This window comes from Manacus candei, unplaced genomic scaffold (genome assembly GCF_025592945.1).
Source record: "Manacus candei isolate 608988 ecotype Guabito, Panama unplaced genomic scaffold, ASM2559294v1 h1tg000083l, whole genome shotgun sequence".
Classification (NCBI taxonomy): domain Eukaryota; kingdom Metazoa; phylum Chordata; class Aves; order Passeriformes; family Pipridae; genus Manacus; species Manacus candei.
Genome location: NW_026138131.1, coordinates 3,034,513 through 3,055,583, shown reverse-complemented (window position 1 = coordinate 3,055,583; position 21,071 = coordinate 3,034,513). Strand labels below are relative to the sequence as shown.

Genomic DNA, 21,071 nt, shown 5'->3' with positions numbered 1-21,071 from the left:
TAGTGACCATTTTATTACCATGTCTTAAATGGAATGGCTTGGGTATCTTAGTGAATATCACAAATCTAACACGGTGTCTGTAGTTTTTACCCTGTGGAAGGCTCGCAGGAACAGGAGTCATTCCAGCTCTCTGATCTGCAGGTAGATGATTCTGGTTGTAGAGACTTTAAGGAGTTTCTGAAAAACTGTTGAATGCTTTAATTCCTCTATGCAGCTTTGCAGAGGTATAATCTGAATATAAACAGTGCTGTAGGTCCTTTGGTGTCCAAACCCTTTAAAATGTGGTAGATGATTTGTGCACTTCTTACAATTTCATTAATGAATAGTGGGTCACTTCGATTCTGTGCATTCTTCAAGTTCAAAGGATTCAGATCCACACATACTTCCTTCTGGAAGCAGGCCCAGTTGCTGGATTCTGAACTGACCTGTCTGGGAACACAAGGCTGCTGGTAAAGCTTCCCCTCACCACAGCTGCTCGTGTGACTTGGGGAAGCAGAGATAGTTAGTTAGCTGTTAAGTGATGAGGGCATTGCTCTGGCAAACTCTCTACAGTTCTAATCTTTGTTCTTGATAACTGTTTATGCATTTTACATTGAACAGTCATTGGATAAAATTACATGAAGCATGCAGGAAGAGGGGACTAGGAGCTCATGACTTTCCTGAATGGTCTCCAACAACTCATCTTGCAATTTGCATCTAAGTATGAATCTTTTTTTCCCCAGTGTAAGGTCATCTAACTTGCGTTCCAGATGCTTAAATTACTGGTTTTATATTGCAGACTGCAGTATAGAAAGGTGATCAGGCACTTGATGAACAAGAAATAAAAAAATCTGGACAGAGGTAGAATAACATGAGTGTAATAAGTACCAAAACACTTCTGTCACTCATGCAGAAAGGTTTTAGATATTTATTAACCATTATTATGTTATCATATAACTTCTTTGGGTTTGTAAACCACATGGCCTTGATTTAAGTATTTTGCTGTATGACAGGTCTACCAGACATTAACTCATGCTTCTGCAATGCTTTTACTTTTTTCCTATCCTTGACAGCACCAGTCTGGTTTGTTGTACTTCATTCGTGACCTGTTATTTCTGTAATGGTGTGTTGTAGCTTTTTAAACAAGAAAAAACTGCAATGAATTTGTTCAGTTTTCTCATTCTTTGTCGTGGTCGTTCTCTTACACAGACAGGGATGCATTTCATTGCCCATTATAATAACATATCTGTGAGAACAAAATGCTATCAAAAAGCATTTTTGTTTTATTATGCTATGTTGAGGGGGGATGATAGAGTTGTTCCAAAGATACTTCAATTAGAATAATAGGAAATGAAGTTCTAAAAGGTTTGAGTGTCATGCAATACATATTTGAAAGACTGAAGCAAATTACAGACAGTGTTATTTGGAAGGGCAGCTTTTTCATGTCCATAACTTGAATGTGGGATATTGGTTTCTGTTTATTAATTGATACTATTCTAGTTTCTCTCTCAGATCTGTGAAAAATTCATCAACTATACTTTGATGAAGTTCTGTCAGGAAAACTCTTTATTCCTCTCAGAGTATTTGGGGCTACTGAAGCCACCAGACCAAGTAACCCAGGAAGCATTATATTCCACTAAGTAGGGATTTTCTAATCTATTGTGAAGTTGTGGCTGTCACTTGGCATTAAACTACTGTTCCTCTTCCGTGGCTGTTTTCCACAGTTAAATTTGTTCTCATGTTCCTACTCATTCTCAGGAGTTCTCCTTATTTTTAGATTAGGCACATGAGGGTAGATCATGCCTGCTGCCGAAATACCTTATTTTGCTTCTGAACTAACACTTTTTCTGAAGGCTAAATGAGAAAGGGCAATCTTTATTTTAAGGGTGCAGGTTTACCCACGTGTTGGGTTTTTTTTTCTGATCACAAAATAAAAGTCTTCTTTCTCAGTAGTTCATTAACTTAGGTGTTATGAGGACAGGCACCTCTGAAGGCCATAGAAGGCATCATCCCATTGATTGTTTTTCGTTGATTCATTTCTGTATGTCTCTTGTGATTGCTGTCTTAAGACTCTCTTGCGGTTTACTTGAGTGCCAAAGCTGTTCAAAACAAGGGGAAAAAAGATGCCAGCTACTTAGAAAGTAGTTTATATTCACTCTGGGCCAAATCCTGCAATACAGCAGCATATCCTGATGTAGGCTTATTGAATAGTTTCATTGTGTGTCTTTTTCTTCATTTTACAGAATCCTGCTATTGTTTCGAGTGGTTTATTTGTGCACAGAAGTTACACCATTCATTATTAAAAACTTAATTTTGTTTAATGAGGAGAGTAAAGACCCTTCTAGAAACAACCATTTAGAAATACTATCTTAAAAATTTATTGTTTAGTAATTGGTCTTTCTTGTAAAATAAAAGACTAATTTGGGGTGGGTTTTATTTTTTTTTACTTCTATCAGGAATGTGATGATCAAAATTTTGGTGAATGATGTAGGACATTCCTGTGTGTGACTTAGAACTGTCTGGGTCTATGACTATGTAAAGCTTTATAGACTGTTTCATTCTGGTATCCAATTTAGATGATAAAGAATGTAGTAAAGTATATAAATAACTTTATGGAAAAACAGAGTTAAATTTAAGTAGTGAAGCAGTTTTTTTATTACCCTTGACAGATTTTTAGAAGCCTTATCAAATGCTTGAATTAAATTATTTTTTTATTGACTGTCATGAAAGAGATCCTGGGAGACATTGCTGACTTATGTCAGCAGTACTGATAAAGAAGAAATGTGAAGAGGCTACTAATTTTGGAGGCATTTGTTGTTCTATATCATGACAAAAGATTTTAATGATTATTTGTTTTGAAAAGTATAGCGGGCTTCAAGGCTGTGCCTAATGAGGGAGATCTTCACAGATTATGTTTCATCTCTATCTGTGCATCAAAGGAAGGAAGGTTTGCTAAAATGCAAAACCAGAAGCTGCTGTTTCATGCAGCTGCCTACATTGAAGGAGACAAGAGAAATCATTCCCCTGTTGAGTCAAGCAGTTTGGTCTCCTCTCCAGGGATGCTTTCTGAGGGTGATTCTGAATGCAGATGTCGTTCCATTTACAAGGGAGATTTTTGCTCAGCGGGAGAACAATATCAGCTTTTGTGTGACTGGGGCCTCTCTGTGCTACTGGCTTTGTCTGCATCTGTCTGTCCTCAGGCAGATAGTTCTCTAGGCTGGTATCTTTTGGCTGTTAATTTAAGAAGTTTGTTACATAGATGGAATCGTTAAGGTAGGTGTTATTTCTGCAAGTGTATCTGTGATAGAAAGGTTACTAGCTTTTAAGGAAGTTTATTTTACCTTTTGCTGGCTTAACACACACGTGTGGTTTTAAGTAAATGAGATTAAACAAAATTTGGAGTAGCCATTTGTATCATGTCTATATGTGCAGCCACTTCTTTCATTTTGAGTTTAATTTATATTCTCAGTGCATATATTTAAGGCATAATGATTTTTCAAGAGAATCTCATTTTTATGTGTGTTATCCCTTGTTGCTACTGGTAATGTTTAAAAGGAACATGCATCTGTGCACACTTCGGAGTTTCCTTAGGATTTCTTTTGAAGTCAGTCACCCAAACAGATTTGGTCCTGAAGTCCAGACTTTTAAGGAAACATATTTTCTCTTTTGCTAAAATGAATGTTATTAGAACCTCAGTTTAGCTTCTTACATGGTTGGCTAAAGCTTTCTGCTGCATTTATTTTGGTTTGCTCTGTTTATCCCCTAGATGCTGGATGTTGGCACAGTAAATTTGAATGTCTTTTGTAGAAGTTGCAGTTATTCAGCAGTGTCCAGCCATTGCTGATACTAAAGTTCTCTGTTTGAAAATGCTTTAAACTCTTCAGGTATCTTTCCCTGATTTGCTCTTTTCTGAGCAAGGTGTATTATTTCAACAACTTTATTGTATACTTTGGAATAAAAAAATAAAGAAAACACAAAGCAAAAAACATTTTGTTTTTTATTTTCAGGATGCTTTCATTTTCTTCTTCCTTTCTTTTGCTATAAATCATGAACAGACTGATGGAATATCCATCATATTATATAGAAAATAAAATAAAACCAGCAGCCATGTATATAAAGTTTAAGTATTTTCATCAATCATCTAATTTCACTGTGTTTTGATTTGAATAAGGATGACTTTCTATGTGAATCATATAGTGTGGTTCAAGGTTTTTTGGATCCACATTGGTCCTTACTCTCTTGAATACTGATTATGCTAAAACTTATAAGGGGAACATGTTTTAGTGAATCATGAATGCTTTTCTTTTGCAAAAGCAGATCAGAAAGTGTGTTACATGTTACACATCTTGCTTAAACTCCCTCAGAACATGTTATACTTGAGTGAATTCTCTATCATTTTTAAAACACCTTTTCATATTTTTAATTATCCTTTATTTCATATGTTTGTAAGACAAAAGCAAATGGAAAATACTTGTTAAAAAAAAGAAAAGGAAACTATGTTGGCAGAAAAGCACCTTGCTATTTGGGGAGTCAAGTCTGGCTCTTATCCCAGTCCAGCAGAGGCAGCACAGCCCCAGGGAGTGGGAGGGACTGTCCCACCGTGCAGTGGAAACTCCTTTCCCAAGTAGTACAGAAGGAACAATGGCCAAGCCTTAGGGAGAACTGCTTGAAGAATTCCTTCAGCAGGTGGGCTGGATCATCAGCAGCAGTGCAGTCCATTTGTACTCTGAAAGGTAACTTCTTTAGAAGCTCTGTATGAAAGAACACTGAAAGCAGAGGCTATTCTAGAATTTCTTCTGCCTTATTTCATAATCATTCTCTAAAATACCTTCCATTTTCAGCTCCATATCTCTGCTTTTCATTTTCTGTGTTCTGGGTAGGTAGGTAGATCACTGTGCCAGTCAGCATCACCTCGTTGTTTCCTTGTTCTTCCTGTTTCTCTGCCGTACAAATTTATACAGGGGATTTGCCTTATATTTCGTCTTCTGAGCAGAAAGCATTGTTGTTCCATACTTTTATAATATATAATAGTGATAGATGAGTTGGTCTCTTAAACCCAAGATTAATACAAATAAGAGCCAACAGTAACTTTCATACTGATTGAGAATAATTTTTCAGATATTTATTTATCTGCCACTTTCCAACAATGCAAAATTCTGTGTGAGTTTGCATGACAGTGTGATAGTTACTTTGCTACACTTAACCTGTTTTCTTTTTACCTAATGTTCTGTCATTTTGAGTATTTATAAGCTTCATACTGGTGTGGTGAATCATCAAGTGTGTGCTTTAGATGGGAATTGCACTACTTAGCCCATTCCTCTTGGCCTAATGTCATCTTCCCTGTGTAAATGGTGTGTCGTGTCTGTGCCTGTGTGTGTCTGTGTGCAGCAACACATCTTTCTCCGAAAGCATAAATCCCTAGACTCTTTTTTGTATGTGGAATTAAAAATTCCCATGATTACAGTGTGTTTTTAAATTTTGGGGGGACCTGATATGTCAAAAAACACTAAAATTGTACTCTTGCCACTTGTAGAACATTTAATTAACCTCACTGATACTGTCTTGAGAGAAAAAAGATCATTTTCATATTTGACTTTCTGCATTTTCTTCACTTCTTATTATGTTGTGTGTAGTTCAGGTTAGATTCAGTTCCTTTTTAACTCTAAGGGCTACGTGTTGTGTTTGGGGTTTTTTTTTCCTTATAAAGCTTCAGATTTTCAGATTTATTATTTCTCCAGGAGCTTGGGGCTTAACTCTGAGAAATTACAAAAATAAAGAAATGCTACAGCACCTGTGATACAGTCTACAAATCTTGAATAGTACTTCAGCTTTGTTCGTGCTGGGAGCTTTCTTCAGAATAATACTTCAGTCTACACTTATTTTACATTAAAAAACCCAAAGGCAATATACTTACAGCCCAGTAAGCTCTGCTTCTGTCTTTGAAGTCAGTCAGGCCTTGCTGCCTCCTACTTCCAGTTCTTCAAGTACTTGGCTGGTGCATGTTGGCTCTTCTGGTACTAGTGATCTCATTGCAGTACATTTTTATTCTCAGTATATCATTGCAAAAAATTTACGTGAATAGGGAGAAACAAAAAGGGTTGTTAACTCCAGCATTATCACCTCCTGGTGCGAGATATGCTCTATATCATAAAGCAGGTGAGAAGCTGTGTTCTTCACCAACCTGCTGTAATCATTGTGGATTTAACTAGTTTTAAGGATTCTTTATCCCCCTGAAGTGAGGTTCATGGTCATTAGCATTCTTTTCTTTAGGGTGATGAACTAACCATGGCGAGTTAATTCAACTGACTGAATTGGAAATGAAGCCCATATAGGCCTAACCTGAGTCTGCAGTTCCTGCTGTTGGTCATTAGTCCGTGCTGGAAGCGGAGAGGAAGGGAAGATGTGAGCAAAGTTTATTCTGTGGGGAGTATCAAGGTGTTGTCCATGGAACACTCTTTTTAAAGCCTTTCTGTATTGAGGGCTTGGTTTTCCCTGGTGGTTATTGAATCATTTAGGTTGGAAAAGACCTTTAAAATCATCAAGTCCAGCCATTAACACAGCACTGCCAAGTCCATCACTAGACCACGTTCCCAAGTGCCACATCTACATATCTTTTAAATACCTCCAGGGCTGGTGACTCCACCACTTCCCCAGGCAGCCTGTTCCAGTGTTTTGACAGCCCTTTCAGTGAAGAAATTTTTCCTGATATCCAATTGAAACCTCCCCTTGTGCAACCTGAGGTGGTTTCCTCTTGTCCTACCGCTTGTTACCTGGGGGGAGAAACCAACCCCCACCTGGTCACAACCTCCTTTCAGATTGTTGTAGAGAGCAATAAGGTCCACCCTGAGCCTCCTTTTCTCCTGGCTGAACACCCCCAGCTCCCTCAGCTGCTCCTCATAGACCCTTCACCAGCTTTTTTGCCCTTCTCTGGGCATGCTCCAGCACCTCAATGTCTTTTTCATTTACTTTTATCTGATCAGCTGCTTGGTGTCATCTCTAAAAGCTGTTTTGCCTTGTTTTTTTTAAGATCAGCTTCTATTAGATATCTGATGCAGAAAAGTAGGATAATGGGATTTTTGTGTCCTTGAAATTATTCATCTGTTAAAGTACCTTGTGAAATAATGGTGTAAGCCTGTCTTTCACAAGAGTACTTCTAGGACATTCTAGAACGAGAGTGAGGGGGGGTTTATTGGGATCTTTGAACTTCACTGTATTGGTTTTCCAATTGCTGTGCTAATTTTCTTGGCACTGCCATGTGCAAAGCAGTACCTTTATTTCATCCTAGTTTTACATATTTCATCTTTCCAGAAGAAGTTAAAACATTTGCTATGTGAACAGATTAAAATCTGATTTATGATACAGGAATGGAGTTGAGACCCAAAAAAAAAAAAAAAGCCAGAGGGACTTGTGGCAGAGAGTTCCTGGAACAGAAGGGATTAGGTGGTGTACTGAGGATGTCTTGTGTGTAGTGGAGGACTGGAGGGTACCCTGGGTGTCTGCAGTCAGCTCATGGCAGCAGGAGTTGAAGAGGTCTCACCTCCTTTGAGGAGGTAAGAAAACATCATATTCAATCTACTTAAATCTAAATAATTTTTGTTTTTTAATTTTGAAGTGTGTTTATTTAAGATTATCCCGGGATTTCCTTACCAAACTTTACAGTTTGAGAGAACATACATTTTCCTAGGAGTATCACTTATGATCTAGCATTTTGCTAAACTGCAACCTCTCCCACTTTGGCAAGCTATGTTTACATGGGCCTGGCATATCTTTAGTATCTGCTGTCATTTGTTGAGAACTGCAGCTTCTGCAGTCAATAAAATTTTCATGATGAAAAATAATGTGGGTTTTTCCTAAGACATGAGACAAATTACTAGGGTAGAGTCCTAGTTGATAGTGCAACATAATCCTGTCAGACACTGGAGTCTGGACTCAATATACATGAGTGAAGCACTCAGGGCTACCTGAAATTAAATAGAATGAAAAATGTCTTGTGTGATTTTGAGGAGTAGCATAACTTCATTATCAATACTTCTGTGAGACAAGTTGAAATAAATAAATTGGTTAATTGAAACCTTCTTGGTAAATGTGAAGCAAATCAAGAGGCACAATTTAAAATGACAGTTGTGGGGGTGAAAATGCACATACCCTGTAGTTTATTTTGTAAAAGCATAGTCCTTTCCTCAGATCATTTACCTCGGAAGTGCTAAGGCTTGAGTAAGTGCATAGCACTTGATAGTTTCTGCTAAAAAGGAATATATTCTACAACAGAGCCAAAATTTGTTTGTAGTTCATGTACACTTGGAAGTAAAACTTAGCCCCTTGCAAAGAAATAGGATATACAAATCAGATGTTACTGAACCTCTTGACACTTGACCATGGGGTCTGAATCAGTATAAGCATAAATGTGTCCTTGAATCTACTTTAAACTGTATCAGTTTTAAAAAATAAAATTAGATCAAAGATTGATTTAGAACAAAATGTAAAAATATTTATTGCTCTATGAAGACTGTAAAAAGCCACATAATATGCATAAGTAGAAATATTTGCTTTATCATTTTAAATGCTAAATTTACTGCCTGTCCAAACTAGCAAAGTAAGAAATAACAGTTAAAAAGTGGTCACGCCCATGTACATCAGCACAGTGGGTTCAGTGTGTGGAGCTGCACAGATTTGTGTAGTCCTAGTTTCAGATTGAACTTCGTGTGCTCTCCCCACAGTTCAGCACTGCCTGCAGTTCCACTGCAGCATTAGAACCTATTGAGAGAATTTAACGTGGACACGTTTTCACTTTTTAAGGTTTTGATCAGAAGATAGATACAACATTTAGCTATGTAACATAATGGAAAATCTTCTCAGTGTTCTATACCTTAACCTTCTAGTTCCCCTGGTGTTTCCAAGCATATAAAATATGTCAATGCAAAATTTATATAATAAAATATTAAGTGGTAGTGCTACAGGACATCTTTCCCTGTTGCTGACACCGGTGGAGGCCTGTGGCCTTTCCTTCCAACTGTCATGTAACCAAATTGTAACTAACAGACAGACCCTGTGAAGGCAATAAAAATGCTTTCTGGATTCTTTTTTACCCATTGGATTACTACAAAGGAAATGCTGCACAGTCCTTTGGCTGTGCACTTCTTAGGGGTTGGGGGCATGTGCTTTCCCTCTGAAAGGAAACCTACAATCATTTCGTGTTTCCACCTTAATTAAACAGATATCATACCTCTCACCTTCTGTCTTTTAAGTTATGTTCATCCTCAGCAGAATGAACCTTGACCATTTGTGTTTTACTAAGATGCTGGAATGCAAAGGTTGTTCTGCAACTTGTGTGTCACACAGGAGAAGGTTTGAAGCTGTGGAGGGCTATAACCTGTAGTGCTATAGAAGTATTAAGTAGAGTCTTGAATATGTCTTGGACTTGGATATGGGATAGGACTGTAACCTGTGCTGTGGAATTATGCTGGGAAGTAAATGTTAGGTCTCTGATGCTAAAGTGGCACCAGAGAGCTTCAGGCACAATCCTTAGCAGTGAAAAACAGAGGGTTTAAAAGAGCAAACTGTCTTTAAACAAAGTTGAAGATAAAGCCTCTGGTGACTGTGACCTTGTTACTCAGCGTGTTTTCCAGTAGGAATTGATAGTTTCAGGGATGTGTTTCTTTGAGAGCTTAGAATCCCAAGGAAGGAGGCACCCATGGGAACGTTAACAATGTTCTGCATGGAAAATGAGATGTGAAACAGAACTGGCAGAAGAAAGAATGAAGTGGTCTAGCAATTATCTAAATGGCTCTTTAATTTTAGCCCTTCAATATTACTGCTTGTGAATATTATTTCATTCGGTGGATCATGGATTTCTTTCAGACTTGCAACACATGAAACCTCAGGGGTAAATGGAGAACCAGGATAGGAAACTGTGGGAAGTAACAGCAAGCCTGTTTGTTAGTAAATGTTTCTGTGCAAGAGGCAGCACCCCCACATGAGAATTTTTTAGATGGTACAAAAACCTAAAAGTGATGAAAAACAGCCCTCTAATATCACTGTGTTGCATATGGTTAAATTGTTCAGAAAGCAAAAAAATATATAAGGACATATTTTAATGATCACTTCTAGATGTTTCAGTTTGGGAATTTAATATGTAAGGTTGGCAACCCAGTGTCTGTCTGAATTGCAACTGAATCCCACGAAATGTGTGTTTGTGTTGAAAGATGGTAGATGGTTTCACTCTAGCAGTTCAGTAGGTCTTGTTTTAACAAGTTTCTGATTTGCCTCACAGAAACTTCCAGATTCTGGATAGGTAGAATACTTACTGATTTCACTGTGTGATCTCACTTTGACCACATTCAAGACTAAATGAGGCAGTGAGGCTAAATTTCTGCTACTTGTGACATATCTACATTTTTCAGTGGGACGTTGAATGGGAGTTGTGTTGGGACAGTATTCTGACTCCTCTTGCAGGAAATGGTTAAAAAAGAATTTCTGCACATCTGAAAAACTAGTCAGAAGAGGAGTTTGTTGTTTTGTCTCGCCTGCCTGATTGTGGATTAGGCTTTGGGCTGTCTGCTTTAAATATCAGCAGAAATGAGTTCCCTTTATACAGGCAGAAGACAAAAAGTCTCTCTCTGCAAAAGCTGGGGAACTGATAGCAGCACTGCTTTACAGCTTGTGGGTATTCTCTTCATTTGTGTTCTAGCATGCAAAATTTAAATCAAAACTTGTCTTTTTAAGAAGCAGTACTATGTTGTTTATTAGCTATAATGTCAATTTATATTTGTTATATCAAGTTTTGTTAATGTATCAGTTGGAATTGTTAAGATCATCTAGAGCAAGCTCTCAGTTTTGATTTTCTTTCTAGCAAATGCAGAATAACTGCTGTTATTGTGCTGAGGAGGGAGACTGAGATGCAAAGTATTCAAAAGTCTGGAAATGCTAAACATTACAAATGCTGTTGTATTTTACAACAATTTCTTTTAATTATTAGAAATTTTTAATTGTTATGTTTATGCTTACTGCTGAGTGAAATTTTTGGAAGTTGGGCTCCTGGGCTGAGGGAACAGAGTTATTTGCTGGAAAATAGACACTTCCAGCAAAAGAAAGCCCATAATTAGGGCACATACAGATTTTGTCCTGCTGTAAGTCTGTTGGTATTACATAGAAATGCATTCTGTTGAGAACAGTGGAGAATGAACCAGTTCATTCTGTACCACCTTTGGTGTGATCCCTGAAGGACTCAGATTTCCAGGGCTGCTGGAAGGCGACAGCACTGTAAACAGGCTGGCTTTCTGTGATTAAAATTGTGTAGCTAACTGCACATAGGAATGTGTTCTCTACCACAGAAGTACATAAATCTATGGTGTGTGCAAACAGGTTTCATTCAGAGTTTTCTTATGCATTTTGTAAAACGTTCATGTAAAGATGTGTTGGATTCTCGTGTCCAAGGGAACTATTATTCTTTTTAATGTGTCTAAGTGAAACCTCTGCCTTCAAAGATTTGAAGTTTGTAGTTTTCAGAGATGAATTATGACAGTAAATTCCTTATTCTAAGTTGCTTCTGCTACAGCTAGTATTTAAGTGCGAAAATATTGAGAAGTATTGCAAAACCAGTCTTTTTTCAAAGATTTCAAAGAAGGTGGGACTTCTTCAACAGTTCTGGTGCATTAATGCATAATATAAGCCTTATTCCTCTTACCATATGTAGCCTGGTCCCCTTGTAAACTGAAAACTCCATGAACTAACTTGAATTAGAATATACCATTTCAAAATGAAGAGATCTGCTTGTGCTAGTGAAGCTACCAGAAACACATCCTTTCTCTAGATGAGGCTCTCTTCTACCTCCACAATCATGGGACTTAAGTAATGTATTGGCTTTAAACCTTAGTGCAAATATGAAGGTTTTTCTGTCAGAGTCCCTCCTACTAGTTTGGTGCCTTGGAAGCAAATCTCAGTAAGTAGCAGTCCTGGAAGATGATTTAATTGCCCTGTCTCAGCATGAAGGAGCTACAGAAAAAAAAAAACCACCCTTGTTTAGTCTGAACTTTGCCTTGATTTTTTTTTCTAAACATTCTTAGAGGAACTCTGCTCTCTACTTTCTTTTTTGCCTCCTTCCTAATCTCTAAAGATAATTCTCCCATGATCCTGAGAGAAAATTATTTCTGTAAACGGCTGGTGGTTTTGGATCACAGTAACATAATGACTTGAGGGAAATCAGCAATTTCAGTGACTTAGATTTTCAAACCTTGCTAGAAAATAACTAGTAAAAATATTTTCATGGTAACTTTTCTGTAATTTCATTAAACTTAAACAGTATGTATGTGTGACTTTTAGAAAAAGACATTCAATAATATTCATGTTGGGTATCGTGCATTTTCTGTTGCACTTTGCTCACTAAACTGTGCTTGATGCAGTTTCCTAACAGGTATATAAGTGTGATACTTAATGATTTGGAGTTGTTGGAGTTGGGTAGTTTGTCTTTACTTATTTAAGAAAAAGTAACAAATCATGGTGAAATGTTCAACATGTGCATTGAATTGTTAACACAGGAAAATTATGATTGTGTTGGATTGCATTTGTAGCAATTTACGTATCTTCTAAAACTGAATGGTGTTTCATGTGAGAAAGAGAAAAAAGCAATTGTGTGTCCTTACAAGATTCCCTTTTTCAAACTTCCAAGGTCATTCTAAGCCAAACAGTGGAGCTGTGGCTGTGGCTTCACAGAGGGAGCTCCTGAGCACTCCTTGCTGAGCAGCCTAAATGGGGGGTTCTTGTCAACTCATCCTTTACAATGTTAGGATTTGATTAAGGTTCTGGAGTCTCTTTTGTATTTTGAATACAGTGGGTACACTGTTTTTAATTTCAGTTGCATGTTGAGTATTTCCAAAGTTGAGAGATTCCCCAACTTCCCTGGCCAACTTGTTGCAGTTACACCACCCTCATTGTGGTGTAATAAAAATTTGTTGTGATTTTCTAAGAATAGTTATTTGTGTCTTTTTTCTGTCTTATATTTCAAAGAAGTAGTCGAACATAAATAAGAAATAATTACAGGCATGACCATCTTTATATTGTTTGAAATGTAAGCCAAAGTATTTTTATTTGAAAATACTGCCTATTACAGTACCTGCTTATTCTTAAGTATACTTTTATTCCTTTAAAACTTGCAAAATCTGTAAGATTTGTATGAAAAAGAACCTAGTTTGAAACTGAAGTTCTTTTTCCTATTGTGTTTTACATAGTTGTATGGGTTTTAGAAGGGTTTTTTTTTAAAATAATGAACCTGGAAGGTTTACAATAGCCTTTTTAAATACATTGGCATTCATCTGTCTAGTGGAAGATACAAATAAAATAAGGGTACTCTTTTTTGTGAGCACCCATTCTTGGAAGGCTTGTTTTTCTCTTCTCCCAAGTCTTTGGCTTTTGTATGGTTCTATCTTTAAGAGCATTTTCCCATATCCTGAGGTTTATTTAAATTACTGTTCAAAATGTTCAGTGGTTTGATTTATTGAGACAAGTGGGATATGCAGATTAATTTGTTTTTACAGCATAATGTATGATTTACAGCATTTATTCAAGATTCATAGGAACACTTCTAGTAGAAGAATATAGTTTCTGTAAATCTGTGGAAAAGGCATGGGAGGTTTGCAGAATCCCTTAACCTCTTGAACTTTCCCATGTCATCCTATGAACTCTGAATCTATGGCACTGTTCGAATCAGGAAATGTTTAAAAATGAAAAGCCAAAACCCTAAACTGCTAGATTTTGTATACAAAACATCTGTGGGTTTTGCAGTTTAACAGTCATCCTAATCCTGGTAACATAGGCAGGCTATTGTAAGCACTCACCAATTTATTTTAAAGTAGCATATGATTTCAGTAGTTTGTTTTCTTGTTATTTCAGCTTTATGACAAAATAAACACAAAATCTTCACCACAAATCAGGAATCCTCCAAGTGATGCTGTACAGAGAGCCAAAGAGGTAATGGCTTTAAAATATATTGTTTTTACTTTGAAAGTTTGATTGTATTTAAACTGGAACGTATTTTACTTCATTAAGATCTGCATTTTGGTTCATTATCTGTATTATTTTCTGGAATGCTACCATTGCTTACTAAAGTGAAGTAACAAGTTGTATAAACTTGCAGAATTCCATTATTTCTGTAAGGATTATGAATATTACTCAGTTTAATCATTTAACCTTTGTTACAATAGCAGTGTTAAAAGAAACCCTTCTGTTGGGTAATTGCAGCATATTTAATGTTCAGTTTGTTCATCTGCAGCAGAAGTTTGATGTTTATATGGCTTAGTCACAAAAAAAAAGTATCAGCTTTGTAAATTTAAAGAACAAATTTATCTTAGGTCTAAGAAGAGCAGAAGAGGAATGCAGTGAGGGTGGCCCACTAAAACCAAAGATATATAGGCACAGATGTTCCTAATTTTTTATACCTGGCAAATAGTATTTTATTTGTTCATTATTGCAAGTATTAAAAAAAGAAGTTGTATTATATATTACCAGTAAAAATTAGTATGGTCATTGGGGGCAATGTCATAGGAAAACACTGTTTATAGTGGTATCGAAATAGAATGAACAGGAAGACTTTATAACTCTATGTAACTGAATTCGCACTGATAGATATCCTGAAGTCCTGTTCTGCAAAACTTTCTGGCAGTTAATCCTGGGATGTGCTTCCAGAAGCAAAATAGTCTTTTCACATGCTTTTATTGTCCAAGCATGTGAAAATAAAGGTGTAAGAATCTGGTTGCAGGCAAAGGACTTAAAGCTCATTTACTCCCTACTCCTTCTCCAGTGATAAGATGACGTATGGCTCAGCTTTTTTAAAATCTGGAGCTTGGAGATGGGGTAGCAGATGGCCCACCTACACTTGGTGCCTCTTAACAATTAGTTTTATGAGTGTTTTTAATTCTGCTTTTAAACCGGTTGTTTTAATAAATTGAGACCATGTGCGAAAGTAACACCTGGTGGTGGTCATGTGTGTCACCTATTAGCACTTCATTTCTGTCTCCATATATTTAGCTGTTGGAGGAATACTGTCAATTTTTAAAAAAAAAAAAAAGAACAAATGTTTCCTTCAAATTTCTGCTTTAATCTGTTTCAGAGAGAAAATTGGAATGAGGTATTTTATTCTCGCAGGGCAGGGGCACATTCTCCTAAGCCCTTTCCTGTCAAAAAATGTTGGTTTGTGTAATCATTTTGGAGATACTCTGACTGAGCAGTGAGGGCTTTCGTCTGTTTAATAACTTTATTTAAAAGAAAGTTACTAGGGGCATTTCTCCTGCTTATCTTGCAGGTATTGGAAGAAATTTCATGTTACCCAGAGAACAATGATGCAAAGGAACTAAAGCGTATTTTAACACAACCTCATTTCATGGTAAGCAAATTCTACTCTTGTTGGTTTGTTGGGTGGGGTTTTTTTTGTTTTGGCTTGTTTTTTTATATTCTTTATGTTAAAAAACCTAAGTTCAGTACATTCTCCTTAAAATCTCTTAAGTGATGAAACTGCATACAATATACCTGTTAATAAGGGTTTCTAATCTGCTGGTCTGGCAAAAGAATTACTATTGCTGCTACTGTTAGTCCTCATTACTGTGCTGAAAACTGTCAGTAGTTTGAAGTAATCTCATTATGGAGCAGTTTCACTGTCTTTTGGGGGAGCTGTGCTGCACATAGAAGAATGAATCCTTTTGGATATCCATAGGTAGAGCTGGGATCCTCCTTTTACTTTTTCCAAGGCCTTTTTAGAATAAAGGTGTGTGAATTCATTGCAAAATAAGTGGTTTTTTAATATTATTTTATAATAAATTGGTAGCTTGTACAGTCTGATGAGTTTGTGTTACTTATCAGCTTCTACTGTGTGCATTTCCCAAAACTGATTTGTGAGCAGTAATTGCCCTAAGTTCAGGGATGTGGCTGCTTAATATCTTGGTTCAAGTTACTGAAGTCCAGTCCGGTGAAAATACTTGAGGGATTTCTTTTGTTTGTGCTGTAGATCAAGTTCATAAGTTCAGAAATAAATGTGTTAGCTTAAATCTGCTATACACTCTTGTCAGTTGAAAATCATGAACTTGACTTTCCCTAACACAAGGATTATATGCAGGGGGCTTTGTGGAGTTTGCTCACCTGAAAGCTGAATTACTGTAAGTCTGAAGGATAAACCTAATTCCAGGAAAGAGTGAGCTGAAACCAACCTCCTACTCAGGTATCAGATGAAATCTGGATAGCTGCATGTCCATGTCCCAGTGTGTTCTTTTGATGGCCACTGTAGCTTTGGGTGCTTTTATTTTAGTACTTTAAATTGGATCAGGAGAGTGTTTTTGAAGTGAATCTCCTGATTGCCCTTACAGTGCTTTGGCTTGTGTCACATAAGGGTCTCAGAGCGTGCAAACTGACTCTTTTCAGACAAAATTACACTCAAAGATGTGTGCCAGGAGCCAGTGTAACCCAGCAGCTGATGGACATTCAGTCCACAGGGCAAGATGGAATAAGTAAAAACCCCTGCAATGTGTTCAGTACATCAGGTCCTCACTAATCCAGTTGTTTTACTTTTGGATTCACTCCTATTTCATTGCACTAATTGCTAATGCAGACATTGCCTATTCTGTGTGTGCTCAGCAACACACTGATGCTATTCCCTGGAGATGGTATCTATCCTGAAGTTTGTAACAGCTCTGGTTCAACATTTAACAGGAATACTTGCTTGAAATAGAACATAAAACAAGATGGAATGGTACTCAGCTGCACTGTAAGAAAGATTAAAAAAAACCTCACTGGTACTCAGCTTCTTTATCTGGAATCTGACGGGTTTGTTTGATTTACCTTTTTTTTTGTGTAATTACCACACTGTTGCAAAACCATTAGGCATTGTGGAGAAGGAGCACTTTTTAAGTATAAATTATTTTTGAGCAGGCATCAGTAAAAATGATTGTGGTATATTGAAATTTCGTATATCAAATCAAGTGACAGGAAAATGAGTTGAAAATCCTCTTTTATAGCTATCTCTGTTTCCTGATATCATAAATTTAAAACCATCTGTCAGAATTCTTTTGCTGCAATTGTATAAAAAGTGGGTTTTTATAAGGAATAAGCTGCAATTCCATAACAACTATTTTTGATGAGTAGTAATTTCAGCAAATTAGTCTATGGCATCCCAAGCTAAATTGCTAGTTTTTTGAAATCACATCATCCCTTCTTCTCATGTTTCATCCTCTCCCTTGCAGTTGTGCTGGCATTCACCTGAAACTGCACTTCAGCACTGTGCTAAACTAGTAGAAAATTGCTCAAAAAAACCCCAATCCATTTAGCAAAAAGAATTTAGGATAACAGGAATACTGTCAGAGCCAGAATGGGCATAGGAACAGAAACAGTTTGGGTTAGGGAGGAGTGTAAAGTAGCAGTTAAACCAGCAAAAGTTGGTGTGGATCCACACCTGTAGAGTGCAGATACCGCAGAGTCTCCAGATGTCAAAGGAGCAACTCCATCCTCTCCCATCATTCCCACACCAGCTTCCAGATGCACCTTTGTGGGGGTTGCAGACCTTAACAAAGTTATGCTTGTGTTTGTTGTATTCTACCAAACTTCCCTTCAGAGCCAAAGCCCTTAATATAGAGACTGTAAGGAAAGGGAGTAACTGTACAAAACCATATTGTCAGCCTACACTCCATGTGTTTGCCAGCAATTGCACAGGGCAATACTCTCATTATTAATGCACAGACACTGAAGCAATAAGGTGTAATAAGTAGGATCATGTGCATTAACACCTGTATGATAACAGACTATTTTACTATTATTTATGTTATTATCTAATGTGTATCCCTATGAAGACAAAAGAGTGTAGTCTGTCTTGTTTACTTAGCCACAGTGTTAGTGGGTTAGACTGTACAGACCTTTACAGAACCAAAGGCAATAAAATATGTGTTTTAACTGAGATCTTTGAGTTCAAGGGGTTTTGTTGCTTTGGTTTTCTTTTACCCTCATGCATCTTATGGGTACAGGAATAAATTATTAATTTAATCTGTTCATACTTAACAATTTAAAGAAGTGTATGTAAATTCTGTATAAAGGTCTTTCAGCAGCTAATTAATTTAAGAATTCTTTAAAATACTATCAAATACCTCATTTGTTAAGTACGCATTTCAAGGAGCTTTTATTCCATTACACAACTTCCAGTAGTTTTTCAAACATTCCAGTTTCATCTCTAAAAGATTCTATTATGTATGTTTGCTATGTTGCAGCAATTTAAGCATTCTGTTCTAGGAGACTTTTACTTAATTACATACTGAAGTTTTATCCATCATCATGTGCCTTCCTACACTCCTCTCTGCAGACAGTGATCCTGCAATATGGTAGAAAGTACTTGTTCTCATTAAACTTATTTTTAGCAAGATTATCATATTCTGCAAAGGAAAAAGACAGGAAATAAAATCTAAATTATCAAAATTAACAGAAAACAAGTATCCTTAAGTAAAGTCAATAGCAATCTTTTGATTAAATGTTTCCTGTATTTAAATTGAGCTTGCTGTACTTTAATGTCTGGTATTTCTGAATTTGTGTTAATTTTTGTTAACACATTCAGAAGTCATCTAGTAAAATCAACCTTTAATAATGTTCAAAGTGCCCTATTTTAAGCTCCTACAAGGTGCATATTATTGCTAAAAATAGTATCAAGCAAAGCAAATGCTTGATGTGAAACAAATGTAAGGCCCTGAATTACATAAGAAATGTAATTCTAAAGCATGGAGAGTGTAACATTTACAGGGGGCATAGAATCACAGAATTGTTTAGGTTGGAACAGACCTCCAAGATCATCGAGCCTGAAGTGCCAAGTCCACCACTAAACCATGTCCCTCAACTCCACATCTGCATGACTTTTAAATACCTCCAGGGATGGTGAAGTTGAGTAAGTAGCTTTGAGTAGGTTGAGCTGAAGGAATCACAGGAGATAATCCTACTCTGTTACAGAGCCAAGACCACACTCACTCCTACAATGGATGCTTTTTGTAACATCAGCTCTCGTCCTGTTTGGGACAACTGCAAACAGTTTTCAGATACTGGAATGAGAATTAAGCTAAATTCCTAAACCTTCATTGGAGTATTCACACATAAATTGACACCTAATTAAATAAGTCAAAATTTAAGTAAACCTTGCTAAAGTGGTTTAACTTATGTTAAGATCTTAATATAAAATGTTGCTTCAGTATTGCAGACCAGTGCAGAGGAATTGTTGCAAACTTTAGCTTAGTGGTTTTCAAAATAAGATGAAAAATAGAAAGTGCAGATACAGGTTAGTATTTAACTAAAAATAATAATTGTGTAGGTGAGCTTGAAAGACTAGAAGAACAGGAGGGAATGTGGGCAGAGCGTTGTTAGTTTAGGGAATTCCATTCCATCGTTACAATGCTGAATTCCCAACTCTAGTGAAATTATCTTTTATAACATGGTACACTTCAGAAGTGCTACCTTGGGAACAAATTTAGGATTTTGTAGAGGCCATTAAAACCCCATTTCTGCCTTGGGTTCCACTTCTACATCTTCTAGGGATTTTTCTGTACTTTTTGCAGTGTAAGTTTTGCATAAACACTTTAACTGAAGACTAAGATGTTGCAGAGTCAGGGTTCTCTGCCAGAACAGATTCTAGATGGTCAATCTCAAGCCTTGCAAGACTGATGAGTTTTGCAAGCTAAGAGCTGTGAGCATTTAAATGAAAATTAAAAAGATGTTAACTATAATATAGATTGACCTAACAGCAGTGGTGGCTCATACCTTTACTTTTATAGAGATATTGTAGGAACTAGACTGGATTTATCAATTCTTATCTGGGAAACCCATCCCTTTGGGTTTAAAAGCAGATCTGTTTCTGTCCTTGATTGTGTAGGAGTAGAGCCAGCATGTTCACATATGAATTGGATTTAGTTTTTGGACAGAAGCAAGTTGTCTATAACATACTCATTATTAAGAGTTGAATGCAAATGTGAAATGGATGAGATGTGTGGCTCTTGAAGGTATCCTGGAGAACAGTGGAATTTTCCATAAAAAAACCCTGATCCTATTGAATACTGGTTTGCTAATATTTATGCTTTGTCCAACTTTTATCTCATATTACTTGTTACCCTTTTTACAGTTATACAAGCTTCATGTCTTTGCCCCAGCTTGGAGTTCTTACACAGTTGGTTGTTTTGCTTCTCAAAGATATTTTAGTACATTTGATCAATTATGTGTTGTATCATTCTTTGCATCAAGAAACAACAAAGCTAATGAAGTAGTATTTGAGCAGTTTGTTGGTTTACAATGCAGTTTTTGTCAGGCATTTTAAATGCAGTGTAGTGGTGCTGTGTCCCTGCTCTAGGGGTAGGGGACAGTACAGAAGCAGTTTTGCTAGTAAACAAAAAGACCAGAATTTCATTCTTTGAGTCAGTACTGATCCACACTCTGCCTTTATTAGAATGAAATGCCGTGGGATCTGAATACCTTTCCATTTTAATAGAATAGTTGTTATAGAATAGTTTGCTCAGAAAGGTGAATTCCCAGTTCTGTGTTTGTGCCTATAAAGATGGCTTCATTCTGGCACTTTGCAGCTGTTGAGAAGGTGAGGGAGAGGGAGGCAGCATCATTCTCATTGATGTGTCTGCGGTAAAAAAATGTGTTAACTCATGCTGATTTTAAATGCTAGGTATGTCTGCCTGCATTTACAGTCTGATGAAGTTTATCTTAGACTCCTTCAAGGCAAAAGTTCCTATATAGAAAGCGAGGCACAAATATCTTGGATTTCCTTTAATTTCTGAAAAACTTCAAAAATACTTAGAGGCAATGAGCGGGGGGCATCGGAGGTGATGCAAGTCTGATGTTTCGTTGCTGTAATCTCCTCTAGGCCTTACTTCAAACTCATGATGTAGTGGCACATGAAGTTTACAGTGACGAAGCGCTGAGGGTCACCCCTCCTCCCACCTCTCCATACTTAAACGGGGATTCTCCAGAGAGCGCCAACGGCGACATGGATATGGAGAACGTAACGCGGGTTCGGCTGGTGCAGTTCCAGAAGAACACGGATGAGCCAATGGTATGGATGGAACTTCAGTGTTTTTCTTGACTCTGTG

The 21,071-nt window shown here is 37.0% G+C and overlaps 1 protein-coding gene across 11 annotated transcripts in view; it reads left to right on the top strand.

Annotated features, from left to right (window-relative positions):
* Window positions 1–21,071, top strand: part of CASK (calcium/calmodulin dependent serine protein kinase) — a 201,223-nt gene that overhangs the window by 144,432 nt on the left and 35,720 nt on the right. For all 11 annotated transcript variants that reach the window (XM_051811680.1, XM_051811678.1, XM_051811673.1 and 8 more), the window contains 3 exons: window positions 13,864–13,941; window positions 15,272–15,352; window positions 20,846–21,034. In XM_051811680.1, the coding sequence (XP_051667640.1) occupies window positions 13,864–13,941; window positions 15,272–15,352; window positions 20,846–21,034 (348 nt within the window). The remainder of the gene's footprint in view (window positions 1–13,863; window positions 13,942–15,271; window positions 15,353–20,845; window positions 21,035–21,071) is intronic.